We start from the raw sequence: 12,041 nt of genomic DNA, 5'->3' as shown, positions 1-12,041 counted from the left end.
AGCTGGAGGGAAAGAAAGGCCTTCTCCAGGCTCATCGGTGGCCCCCTTAAAAGTGTGGCGTGGCACTAGACGCATTAGAGGCTAGGCAGAGCCAGGAGACTCGCATGCCCGATGCCAGTCTCTGCGCCAGGCTCTCTGTGGGGGTGTTACTCATCTCTTTACATCCTGGTGAGGTGGGTGTTGTTACTCCTGTTTTATGGATTGTGAAACTGAGGCTGAGGGGAGCTCAATAGGTTCCACCCAGCCCCCCGAGAGAGGGGAGTGACACTAACTGAGCAAGTACATAGCCTCCTGCACCCAGCTCCGGGCTTCCACAGGGTTGACTCGAGGGTCTGGGTCACACAAGGGCAGGTGCTAAGAACCCTCTGTGGAGCAGGCTGTCCAGGACCTGCTGGGCTTGGGGCCAGAGGGACACTACAGGCCTTCCTGTCCTCTAGCCTTGTCTTCGTTCCTGCATCGGGCCTTTCCTGCCCAGTTAATACCTGAGCCTTGGAGGCAGGCAGCATTCCTGGCTTTTTATGGTAAGGAGGCATCTTTGACTTTGTTTAAAAGATTAAGATCTTTTCTAGGCAGTTGGCTTGTTTGAAAGAGAAAAAGATGAAAGATCTGCTTGTTTCCACTAATCTCATGCATTTTAGGGTAGGGAGGGGCACAGAGGTGAAGCATCCAGCGGAGGAAGAAGTCCCCAAAATGGGCAAATTATGATCAAGGAACCCTTGCTGCTAAGTTCCAGCTTGGCCTAATTCCTGCTGCCCCTGCCTGCCAGAACCTGTGCCTCTGCTCTGCTTACAGTGGTTCATCCCACGTGTCACCCTTACCTGCTGTACACCAACTGGCGGTCTTCTCCACGGTTCAGCACCCTCCTAGGCTTTCTCAGCAGCCTGCTCAAGTTTGTGTTATTTAAGGAAGAATGCTTTTAGTGTGTCTCCCCACCCCAGTAGCACACTTCTCTGTTTACAACCATTCTGGCATTTCCTGTGCACCAAAACTTGACTCATTGCCCTTACATTTCTGGGATGTCATGTAGAGGCACACATTTATTCATTTATTCCATATATAAGCCAGAGCTTTCTGCTGCCATTGCCTGCTGTTCTGGAATATTTAGAAGCCAGACCTTCCTGGTCCTTGCCCATCTACTGAATCTTCCTTTACTGGTAACTGACCTGGTCAGATGCCTGGGAACAGAACAGGAGCTGTTTTGGCACTGGACGCACTCACACACCAGATCTCCCTTTGCCTAGACAGGAGCCTCTGACTTGCCCTTGGCCATTCTGGAGATACTGCTCCTATTCCTCTGCACTGACCTTGCCCATCCCTGTTTTCGTAGCCACCGTGGCTCTGGCCCATTCACTTTTTGTCATGGGCAGCTGTACCCCACCCACCCTGTGCCCAATTGAGGTTTGTGTCCATGTTGTAGTGTTTGTGTCCATGCTGTTGTTATTCTCTTATTTGCTGGGATTCAATGCATCCACGGCCCTGAAACCCCAAGGGTCCCAAGACGCCTCTTGGGTGTGGACCAGGTCTGAGTGGAGCCCTGGGTGACCCCAATTCCCAGCTGGCTCCTGTTGGAATGAGGCTAACCTTGGGTGCCCGGTGGGAGAGATGGGTCTCTTTTTCTCTCCTGGTTGAACTAGCAGCTCTACAGTCACCTCAGAGAACTTGCTTTCTCAACATTAATGCCAGCTTCCATCCTAGCGTGTATCTGGGGTGGTGAGATCCAGGTCCAGCCAGGTGATATTGGGGTGGGGGAGGGACAGGAGAGATATCAAGGTGTCCTGAGCCTGATGTGGGATTAGAGGGGACAAAAGACTTTCTGGATTGATTGTCTGCTAAAGTGGGTTTTTTACTTCTCGGTGCTCTGTTCATTTCCTGGCCCCAGGTGGAGGTCTCCCTGCCACCTTTAAGTCCTTTTCTCATACCTCCTGTAGAGAATAAAGCAGCATCCTTTCCTAAGCACTGTATGTAAGTATGAACTAGTGGCTGTGAGTTTTATTTTCATCATGACCATTTATTGGGTGCCTAGAATGTGCCAGACTTTAGTCCAGGTAACTAATGTTAGTGGCTATAACAGCCACCTCCCAGATCTCAGTGGCTTCACACAACAAAGGTTATTTCGTACTCAAGCTCAGCTCCGTGTAGGAAGGGGTAGGGAGTGGGGGCTCTGTTCTGCCCAGACTCGAGGACCTAGTTTCTTTCTGTGGAGTCCTTTCCTTACCCTGGGCCTTGGAATCATTCACTCAGTGCCCTGCCTCCAGCCAGGAATCAGGAGGAAGGGTCCCTTGGAGGATCCCAAGCCCCCCAGTCTGTGTTCAGGCTTGAATGAGGCACCTAGGAGGATATGGAAGAAGCAAGGAGTTTAAGTCTGGCATTCATAAGACACAAGGTACCCCTCTGCTCACCCCGTGGTCACACCAGGAAGTGCATTATCTTGGGGTATGGATTGGCTTGCCGTGTTAGGGAGACTGAGGCAGGGCTGTTGGCTGCTGGGCACTGGCTGTAGGCGGGGGGCTGCATGTGGGAAGTGGCAGCTGTCTCTCTCAAGTTATTATCAGGAGTGATGTGCCAGTGGACACTGTGATGCCTTATTGATCTGTGATCGTGGCTCTCCTGGATTGGGGGTTTTGATGGAAAACTTCCTCTTTCTGACTCCTGTAGTAGCCTCCTCCTCAGGGGCTGCTGATTCATGCTCTGATCCACTCGAGCCTTTCGTCTGACTTTCTCTCCTTTGCTGCCTGTATTTGGAGAGCAGAGAGGCCCGGGGAAGGTTTGCTGGGAGCCTGTTCCCTGTCTACAGCGACAGTGACAGGGTGGGCTGGGGAGGCCGAGTGCCCCAGTTGTATTTGGGCTCTTTGCTTTTGGTCGATTCCGGTAGTTCATCCATTACCTCCATGTGACCTTGAGGAAGTCACCTTGTCTGGACTTTGGTGATATCATCCGTGCAACTCCTCTTTAAGGTTATCCTCAGAAGACCCCCCCCCCCATTGTTTAAGACAGATGAAAATGGAGTTTTGTGGCTAGTTCTTCCCACTCTGCTCCAGTTCAGCTGCTCTAAGAACTTACTGAGCCAGAGGGGCCTCCAGAACTCCTTCTGCACCTAGGAGCCCTGTTCTGTGGAGGAGGAAGGCAGACCTTTTCCAAGACCGGCTTCCTGAGAAGCTTCCAACGTCACGAATGCCATGGACCTACATGAACCACCACATCCCTCCTGTCTTGCTTATGCTCCCTCTGCCATCACCCCCTGCCCCCACACAGGTGGAAGGGACATTACTGGGTTTGCTACCAGGTTGATAATTGGTGTCTTCTTGTCAGAAAGGGTCCCATGTCTTTCACAGAGTGAGAAGAGGCAGTTAGTTTCATGAGTTACTGCTTCTTTCTTTCTTCTTGCCCCCAAGAAAAAAAATTTCCAGTTCCCTGAACAACTCCCACACGCTCTCCTCTTTGATGTAAGTGCAGTTTTTCCTCCTAATGAGCTCTGGTCTTCAAATGGGGCCAGGAGGAAAACTGGGGACCTTGGGAATATAAGAATCCTTGGCAAATTACTTTAAATTAATGAGACTAATCAGGAAAATCAAGTTCAGTTGCACAGATCAGATCTGTGTTCTGGGTCTTGATAACTTAAGTTGCAGATCCTAATTAAATGCCCTAAATATCCATGTAGTGGCTCTGAGGTCCTCTTGACCCAAAAGCTTCTCTGGTCTGTGAACTCTGTGAAATGTAAAATTAATCTGTCAATATTCCCCTTTAAGCATTTCTTTAAATGTTTATTTTTTTTAAGTTTTATTTATTTATGATAGTCATCATCAGAGAGAGAGAGAGAGAGAGAGAGAGGCAGAGACATAGGCAGAGGGAGAAGCAGGCTCCATGCAGCGGGAGCCTGACGTGGGATTCGATCCCGGGTCTCCAGGATCGCGCCCTGGGCCAAAGGCAGGCACCAAACCACTGCGCCACCCAGGGATCCCCCCCTTTAAGCATTTCTATCCACAGGCTCCTGTGATGCCTGTGACACCCTCCGCCCTCCTAGGAGAAGGGACCCTGCAAGGGGAGAGGTAGCAGGTAAGGGAGGTCAGGGCATTCGAGAGCCTCCCTTGGGCTGGCAGGTAGTTGGGGTACAGTTGCCTTCTGTCAGGTGACATGTCTGCACTGTCCCAAGTGTAGGGGAGTGATCACGGTTTCATTACAGGCTGAGCAGGGCAGCCAGGCAGGGCAGTGGAATGCTGCAGACACACTGGGAAGAAGGTCAAGAAAGAGGAGTGCCTTCTTTGAGCCGATTCATGCTCAGGGTGCTGCCTCTGCCTCTGGCCAGCGTGGGGTGCAACTTACAGTGATGCAAGAGGATGACCTTAAGTTGAGACAGGGACCTGTTCCCCGTGGTCACACCCCCAGCATGGCCACCTTTTCCATGTGGTCTCCTCCTGGATCTTTCCCTCTATGTCCAATCTTTTTTTTTTTTTTTTTTAAAGATTTATTTATTTTAGAGCGAGTAAGCCAGATAGGTGTAGGGCTTGATCTCATGACCCTGTGATCACGACCTGAGCTGAAATCAAGAGGCAAGTGCTTAACCGACTGAGCGGCCCAGGTGCTGCAATCTGCACTATCTTTTTAAATGACTATGATCAGAACACAAGTAGAATATTTCAGTAAAAACATGACGCAGAGCTGATGTAAACATTTTCTCATGCTGTTGTCTTTATTGTAGTCATTAAAATAATTGAGCTTTTTATTGAAGTATAAAAATCACTCATGTACAGTTCAATGAATTTTACACAGTAAATTCAGTCTTAAAACCAGCGCCCCAAACAGGAGACAGAGCATCACCAGAGAGCCCACAAGCCTTCTCCTGCCCCATGTGCCCTCTCCAGTCAGTATTCGTTCCTCAAACATATCACTGTCTTGACTTCTGGCACTACGGACTCATTTGGCCTGTGCTTGAACTTTATAGAGATAGAATTCCCTAGATATTCTCTCATGTGACTGGCTTTTCCCCCTTGACATCATTTCTAAAAGCCATCTGTGTTGTTTTGTTTACAGCAGATGGATGCTTGGATTGTTGCTTGAGTTTGATTACAAATGTTATGCTGTAAATGTTCTTTATACCTTTGTGAACATAAATATGCATTTCTGTTAGCAATTCCTCTCTGAGCTGTATACTAGGTCACAGTGTAGGTGTATGTTCAGCTTGACTAGGTACTGCTAGTTTTCCAGCATGGCTGAGCCATTTCACCCTCCACTGGCAGTGTCTCGGGGCCCCTTTTATTCTACATCCTTACCAAGACTTGGTATTTTCTTTCTTTTTTTTTTCTTCCATTTTTAGCTATTCTAATGAATGTGCAGGGATCACATGGTTGCAGTTAGTAGTTTCCTGATCACTAATGAGGTTGAAGAAATTGTCATGTGTTTATTAACTTTATCATGACCATTTTAACAGCCATGTGATAGTGTATCTTATAGATATTCCAGAATCCACTTACTTGTAGCTGGGCATTTAGATTGGTTCCAGTGTTTGTCAGTATAAGTAATGCCTCTTTGGCCTGATGACAAGAATTTTGTTTTTGTTAATAAATTTTGATATATAATGTGATAAATAATTTGATAAATTTCTAAAATGCACATTCCACTTAAAAATGTTATCAACAATATAGGTGAACCCTATAGTTTCCCCTAGGTCTGCCAACAAAGCACGTACTCATGAGAAGAACAAACAAACCTCTTTTAGAAGACTACTTTAGATGAATATAAGGAGTATTTAGCATTCCTTTGTTATGAATGAGTTTGGTCACTTTTCCAAAATGTTTACCACATGTATTCCTCTTTTATGAATTCATATCTTTACCACTTGCATTTTTAGTGAGGTGTTTTTTTGTTAATTTGTACAAGCATTATTATAAATTACAGATATTAGTAGTGTAAGTACTTTCCCTGTTCTCTTTACCATTTTCATTGCATATTGTGACTTTGTATGCCTCTTGCTGTCAGCTGCCACTGCCCTCTCGGCTGAGGTGCCCAGGCTAACAGTCCCTAGGTGCTCCAGTGGGAGGGGGAGGAGCTCAGCCTGCAAGAGAAACAGTTTGCCCGAGGGCCAAGCACACTTCTGCCTATCATCTGTACCCAGACTCCAGGTATTTCAGATAGCTCACACACTGGGTCCTGAGGTCTGCCCTGACAGTCTCTCTTGACTGAGTCGGAGCCTGGGTGTTCTGTTCCACAGGAAGGCACCCAAGGCCCACGCAGCCACGGCAGGGTAGAGCCCTCTTCTGTTTTTGCACATTTGGTTCTCGCTGCAGCCCTGTGAGACAAGTACAACCAGCCTCATCTTAGACACCAGAAAGCAGAGCCTCAGAGGGGCCCGGCAGTTTCTTCCAGGGCCTGACATTTGTGAGCAGGATGACTGGGACTCAGATTCTCAGCTCATTTTTCCTTAACCACATCCAAGCCACACAGTGAATGCTTTAGGGCTGGTACGTGTTCCCCTGGATCACTCCTGGAAGAGGGGAGTGGGAATGTGCATTTTCTGTTTCTCATTCTTTTGGGCATCAGCAAAAACCTTTGCTTTTGAGCCAAAAGATTAGATTGTTGTGTGGAGCTCAAAGGAACTTATAGTAGCTCTTGGCTTCCCCATATCTTCCCCATATCTCTAGGCATCTCTGATAGCATAAGCATTGCGTTATAATATGCATTCTCAAGAGCTTCATATTTGACCAGCTTGTTAAGTTTATAACTTTCTGTTTTTAGATGATGGATTTGGACGAGCTTCTATGAAGAAATGCCACGTGTCTCAACTAGTCCAAGAACAAACATGTCCAGTAAGTTGCTGGGTGAATGAATATTAACTTGAGAGCAAGAACACAGGCCCTTTGGGGGCACAGGTGTTGACAGACTTTGAGAAGACAGTGTCTGGATACGTGGAAACCTTTGAAAGGAGTGTCTTAAATCAGCTTTATTGTACCATCTAATTATCTTCACTTCTAAAGGTTGGTTCCTTCTAGACACAGCAGGAATTGTAGCATAGAGGGCTAGAAAAACATGAAACTCACTTCTTACTGCTTAACCCACTTCTTAGAGCATAGTGTGTGTTCTGTGCCATGCCAAAGCATCTGGCTGAATCTGTCTGATTCAGCCTGTGTTGGCACTTTGCCCAGAGACTTCTGTATCCATAGCACAGCACTGTCCACTTGAGTCAGTCATAAATGACACACACATGTGTTATAGGAAAGCAAGCCCAAGACCAAAACACATGTGAAGTTTCTGTAGCTCTGGGAAGAAAGCGAACGGGTTGGAGAAAAGTGCCTTTGTCTCTCTAATGTTCTACTGTGCAGCCAGTGGGCTGCAGACCTCTTTGTGTATATCATATCCTTCTGGCAGAGGTGAATTGATTTAATTTTAAAGATTCTAAGAGACTTGTCAACAGAAAAGGCTAATAAAACAAGAAAATTTCAAAAGCCTTCTTTTATGATTATATCTAAACCATCATTTCATGTAGTATGTCTTTGTTGAAGAGATCATGATTTCCTTACATAATCCCATGAGCATATGTACTGGTGGTATTTGAGTGTTAGTGTTGAAGAGCATAGAGGAAGAGGTCACTAGACGGGGCCTAGATCATCTGACTCTCCATTCCTGGCTCCTCACTTGCCCATGTTAGACCCATACTGTCTCCATGAGAGCGCGGTCTCTCAGTCACCATCCGTGTTTCATACCAGTATTTGTGCCTCTTTCTCAGGACTACTGCCACCTTAGGGGACTAGGGCTTGGTGACAGCGCTTCCCGGGGAATCAGGCGTGGTCTGACCCAGGAACAGGAAGTACAACATCACCAATGACATCATGACAGCAAGAGAGCACAGCCCTCGCCATGGCGCCAGGGCCCGTGCGATGCAGCGGGCTTCCACCATTGACGTGGCAGCCGACATGCTGGGCCTCTCTCTGGCAGGTGAGCCTCATAGGACCTGCACTGGGTTTCTGGTACAAGGTCACAACACATAGGTCCCACACCATAGAGGAGCTGGGAGGGCCACACCTGCCTCCTGGGGTACCCTGAGGATAGTCACAATAAGCCCCCAGTGACTGCCCCAGGCTGGAGGGCACCCTGGTGTAACATTCTTCTGGTTGAATCAGGGAATGGGGAGGGAGGAGGTCAGCTCTCTTCCTGGAAACTGCTTCCGTTGCAGTCTGCCCACCGGCAGTTTTCCAGCTTGGGTGGGCACCCCCACAGCTCATTTGCCAGTAGGCGATATGGGAATGTCCACAGTGCCCATCTGGCAAGTGCCTGTCTGGCAAGTGCCCAGGCCATGATCAAAGCCCTACTTGTTGTGAATATGCAGAGCTGAGTAGGGAGGGGGGTTTGGTCTAGGAGTCTGAGACTTCTTAGGAATCTCAGAAGCAAAATGTTTAGAAAATGAAGTGATCTCATATACCAGTTTGTGAAGTGGGGGTGGTGGGGAGTAGAATGTTGAGTCTTTTGAATAAAATCTAAATGCCAGGAAAAGTTTATTAAGGGTGACTTTTTTCCCTGTCATTTCTTCTTTATTCAGGAAATATACAAGATCCAGATGAGCCCATTTTAGAATTCAGCTTAGGTAAGTATCTTTTTTAATTTTTTGTTTAAAAATGTATGTTGCTTAAAAACAAAAGCAGGATCTTGGCATGAATTTGTATCAGAAAAGTCACTGCTGTTGAATTGTTTCTAAGATGAAGCCACGAGGTGGGTGTCAATGTCTTGTGCATGGTAGGGAACCTGGAAGCCTCAGGCCTTGGGTCTCTTCAGCATGCGTTTCCTCCAGGCTGGCAGTGGTCAGGGGGCAGGAGATAAGTGCCCACAAGTTGTAAGGACAGCCCCCCTCCTCCTAGGGGAGGGTTGGAGAGGTGTGAAAACTGGTTCAGGGCCAGGGTTGTCAGACCCAGCCATAAGGCCCTGTGCAGTTGAGTTTACTTGTCTAGCCCTTATTCCCTGCTTTGTGAATGAAGGTGATGACACCTAGTGCTTTCTCACTTGGACAGCATCAGAATATCCTAAATACTGCCCTGAATGTCCTAAACTTGTCCTAAAAAACTGTAGTAGAATGTGCTGGCTCTGGAATCAGGGAAGCACGGCATTACTGTGGCTTACCCAAAAGGTCCAACCACCTGGCCCACCAGTTGCAGATGGTTCTTTGCCTGAGCCTGACGTTATCTTGTGTTCCTCTTCCCCTTCCCTTGTCCCCTGGGCAGTGGTGACCGGGAGGTGGTATGACTTAAAAGAAGCATCTCCTCAAGAGTCAGATGACTTGGATTCTAGTCCAGATTATTACAAACCAACCACACAGCCTTGAGTCTGTCGCTTGACCTTACTGGACCAGTTTCCTCATGTGCTGTAAGGGATGTTACCATTTGAGAGACAAAAAAGATCATGGTGCTTAAAGCAAAATCAGACAAACAACTTTGACAAATGACAAAATATTTACAAATATAAGGGCATTATTCTCAAATTAATATTACACTTTGAAAGCATCCCCATTTCCAACCGAATGCCCCTAAACAAATTCAGAGGGTTTCCCAACTGTGACTTGATGGCTGGTTCTGCACTGGCAGGGAGTCCTGCATTTTGAACTAGGGACAGGAGGTTGGGAGAAGCAGTGTTTAATCCTGCTGGGATTCCCGCAGCTGCCCACTTCCAACCTCGAGCTTTATTGTTTTTCACAAGTTGTAATACTAACCCAAGAACCTCCAGTTTCACAAGTGAAAAGTGAACTTATTCCCACCCCCTTGTCTTAAGTCATCTCACATGTCAGGAAGAATAAGAAACAGAAACACACACATTGTGCAGTGAGACATTTTTGGAACCCCCAAAATGTAACCCATGAGGAGGAGGGAGCAGATGGAGAGGAGTGTGGTCACACCTTCATGGCTGTGAGGCTGCTGGATTTATCCCAGAGATACTGTGGAGTTTAGAGACAAAAGCAGGGACTTATTGGAAAGTTTGTGTAAGGAAGAGTTTGGGGTTCAAGTTCCCACCACACTGTCAGTCCTGCATGGACTGGTGGTTACTCTTGTAAGAAACTTGGGAGGCAGAGAGGCTCTGGGCTGAGGTCCATCAGCTCAAAAGAGAGTGTGATGAAGGGCCAGAAGTCTACTGAATAGCAGCCCCCACCAAGCCCTCCCCAGCCTTCTTCCTCTTCCCCTAATTTTGCCAGGCTTATTCTTCAGGAAGGAGGCTCTCACTCTGGAGAAAGTAAACCATCCACTTCCACTCCCCTCAAAGACACAAATGATGGCTTTCTGGACCCCAACCAAAAAGTAGGCTGACCAGCCACTCAGGGGCTGTTGTGGAACCCATCCAGCCCACCCTCATACTCAGCCTTCTGATACCTCATTCTTAAAAATGAATGGGCATTCTTTTGTGCATATATAAAGATTGGTTACATGCATACTGGTTGCATCTTTATTCATAATAGCCAACACTGGAAACAACCCACATATCCAGCACCAGGAGAATTCACTATGGTACATGCATACAGTGGAATACCACTCAGCAAGGAAAAAGAAAAGGTACTGATACATACATGATGAATCTCAGAAGCATCGTGCAGAGTGAAAGAAGCCAATTCAAATGGTTGCGGTTATATATTTATGATTGTTTATGTGGAACTCAGGAAGACTAATCCACAGTGACAAAAGACCTATCAGTGGTTGTCTAGGAGTACTGGTGAAGACCAACTGGAAGGAGCACAGGGGACCCTTTGGGCAATGGAAATGTTCTCTCTCTCTCTCGACTGTGGTGGCTATATGGATGTATACATTTATCAAAAGTCATTGAGCTCCACACTTAAAATGGGCATATTTTTTTACATACCCCTCAAAGTTGATTTAAAACAAAATGTGAGAATGGTTAAAGATTGAAGGCTTTTGTAGAAGGCCCACACATGAAAGAAGAAGTAGGAAAAAAACAGAACTTGGAAGAAATGCAGACATTAAAGAAAGTAGAAGAAAATGTCAAAAAAATTTATAGCCTCAAGAAAAGATGGCATATCCATAAAATAAGAACAGGATGCTGTTTAAAAAAAAAAAAAAGAAAAGAAAAGAAAAACAAGGGCAATCTTAGAAACTTAAAATATGATTTTTTAAAAATACCTTAAAAAGTCAATAAACGTTGGAATATATTCAAGGAATTATCCCCAAAAGTAAAAATTTTGAAGCAAAATAGAAAATGGGAGAGAACTTGAAATGGAAAATTAGCAAATCCAGGAAGCCCGACATTTACAGGAAAAAAAACAGAAAAGGGTGGAAGGGAGGGGAATTACCAAGAAATAAGAAGTCTGTTAGAACTGCAGTGTTTCTGGGTGACAAATGCCTACCAGGGCCCAGCATAATAATTGAAAAAGCCCCAGAACAAGGCACATCCTGGTGAGATTTCAGAGCACTGGGAATAAAATGAAGATCCTTAAACTTTCAGAAGGGGAAAGAAACAAAACAGGTCATATCCAAGGACTGGGGTCAGACTAGAGCAGAGGAGATTCTCAGGGACACTGGGAACTTGACGATGGAAAGGGAGCACCTTTACTGTGAGTGGGAAAATATTTCCAATCTGGAATTCTCTACTCAGCCAGACAGTCAAATATGAGGGGAGAAAGAAACTTACTTCAGCTTTGCAGACTCTCAAACTTCTCCCACATCCTTTCTCTGGAAATGAGTGGAGGATGTGTTCCACCCAAATGAGGGAGTAAATTGAGAACAAGGAAGACATGGGAGCCAGAAAACAGGGCCCAGCACAAGAGAAAAGCGAAGGAAATCCCACTTAGCTCATAATAATATTCACTTAACTTTACTAATGCAGAATATGGATTTAACAAAAAAAACCTTGAGCTAAACTGATCGAGTATAGAGACAGGATGAGAGTTGATGTAACCAAGGTAAAAATCTTCACTCCTATGATAGAAATCAGGATATTTCTGATTCTTGCAAATCAAGGATGGTACAATAGCCATTTGATTGAGGCACACGGGGGAAAAACAGCTTAAAAAGGTAAGGGTGAGTTTCATCTTAAGTTATTTTTACCACAATGGGGGAAAA

The 12,041-nt window shown here is 46.1% G+C and overlaps 1 protein-coding gene across 22 annotated transcripts in view; it reads left to right on the top strand.

Annotated features, from left to right (window-relative positions):
- The window catches only part of INPP4A (inositol polyphosphate-4-phosphatase type I A), a 135,087-nt gene that overhangs the window by 69,345 nt on the left and 53,701 nt on the right, over positions 1-12,041 (top strand). For 17 of the 22 annotated variants that reach the window (XM_025464449.3, XM_049115841.1, XM_025464500.2 and 14 more), the window contains exons 2-4: positions 6,730-6,800; positions 7,718-7,926; positions 8,528-8,572. In XM_025464449.3, coding sequence (XP_025320234.1) covers positions 7,821-7,926; positions 8,528-8,572 — 151 coding nt within the window. In that variant the 5' untranslated portion in view covers positions 6,730-6,800; positions 7,718-7,820. Of the gene's footprint in view, positions 1-6,729; positions 6,969-7,717; positions 7,927-8,527; positions 8,573-12,041 lie in introns of all 22 variants that reach the window. The other 5 variants (XM_025464420.3, XM_035696398.2, XM_049115840.1 and 2 more) reach the window with 1 other exon arrangement.

This window comes from Canis lupus, chromosome 10, assembly GCF_003254725.2.
Source record: "Canis lupus dingo isolate Sandy chromosome 10, ASM325472v2, whole genome shotgun sequence".
Classification (NCBI taxonomy): Eukaryota; Metazoa; Chordata; class Mammalia; order Carnivora; family Canidae; genus Canis; species Canis lupus.
The sequence above is the reverse complement of the archived record's forward strand: the minus strand, read 5'-3'. Positions and strand labels throughout refer to the sequence as shown.